The sequence below is a fragment of the Bison bison genome, unplaced genomic scaffold (assembly GCF_000754665.1).
Source record: "Bison bison bison isolate TAMUID 2011002044 unplaced genomic scaffold, Bison_UMD1.0 scf7180017864371, whole genome shotgun sequence".
In the NCBI taxonomy this organism is placed as follows: Eukaryota; Metazoa; Chordata; class Mammalia; order Artiodactyla; family Bovidae; genus Bison; species Bison bison.
The window spans coordinates 6704427-6705331 of record NW_011494943.1 but is presented as its reverse complement, the minus strand read 5'-3'; the positions used below and the strand labels follow the sequence as shown (position 1 = coordinate 6705331).

Sequence of the window (905 nt, the reverse complement as noted above, 5' to 3'; positions counted from 1 at the left end):
GGGCTCTGCTCGGCCTCGCGAGGCTCTGGCGCGGCGGCCGGCGGCTCATTTCTCCGCCAGCCCCTCGCTCCTCGGCGGCGGCGGCCGGCGGTTCGGCCTGCCCGGGCCCTTCCTGGGCACGCAGCATCTCCTCCCGGACCTGGACGCCCAACTTCTGCAGCCGCTCGTCGGTCTCCGGGTCGACCACCAGCAGGCGCACGGAGTTGAGGGCGGCACGGATGCGGTTCACCACCTGCTGGTGGGTCTCCTTCTCTACGTTCTCGCCGTTCACCTCCACTAGCCGGTCTCCGGCCAGCAGTCCTGACTTCTCGGCCGGCGAGCCGGGCTCCACCAGCCGGATGTACTGGCCTACCTTGCCCTTTTCCCCGTGCAGGTGGAAGCCGTAGCCGTTCGGACCCTTCTCCAGGCAGCAGAGCCGGGGCAGTGGTGCCCCGGCCCCCGCGTCCGCGCTCATCTCGCCTGGCAACGGCTCAGTGGCGCTCAGCGGTGTCCGGTCGGGGTCCGGAGACGGGCCGGTCCAGCTCCGTGTCCCACCCTGCGGGCCGGGAGACGAGGGCGAGAGCGGCAGGGCAGCCCAGCGAGGCCGGACGGGCCAACAAGCGAGCAGGTGTCCCGGGAGCCGCGGCGGCGAACAGCGAGGAGCCGAAGCCGGGGCTCAAACACCGATCCCCGCCCCGCGCGGCGACTGAGCGTTCCAGAAACCGCCAGGGCCGCATACCCCGGGGGCGGGGCCGCGCGGAGGGTGTGGACCGCCGCAGGCCAATCAGAGGTCTTTCCCGGGAGGCGCTCTGGCCGGGTGAAGGACGCTGGCCAATGGGAACACTCGGGGGCGGGGCCCTGGGCACCGCTCGGCGCCCCGCGGCGGGAGAAGAAAGAGCGCTCAGGAAGTGGAAGTGTTTGTTACT

At 72.2% G+C, this 905-nt stretch overlaps 1 protein-coding gene across 1 annotated transcript in view; it reads right to left on the bottom strand.

The window, feature by feature from the left end:
- The window catches only part of SLC9A3R1 (solute carrier family 9, subfamily A (NHE3, cation proton antiporter 3), member 3 regulator 1), a 17297-nt gene extending 16583 nt beyond the window's left edge, over positions 1–714 (bottom strand). The window contains exon 1 of the mRNA XM_010856129.1: positions 5–714. Coding sequence (XP_010854431.1) covers positions 5–454 — 450 coding nt within the window. The 5' untranslated portion in view covers positions 455–714. The remainder of the gene's footprint in view (positions 1–4) is intronic.
- Positions 715–905: the final 191 nt, after the last annotated feature.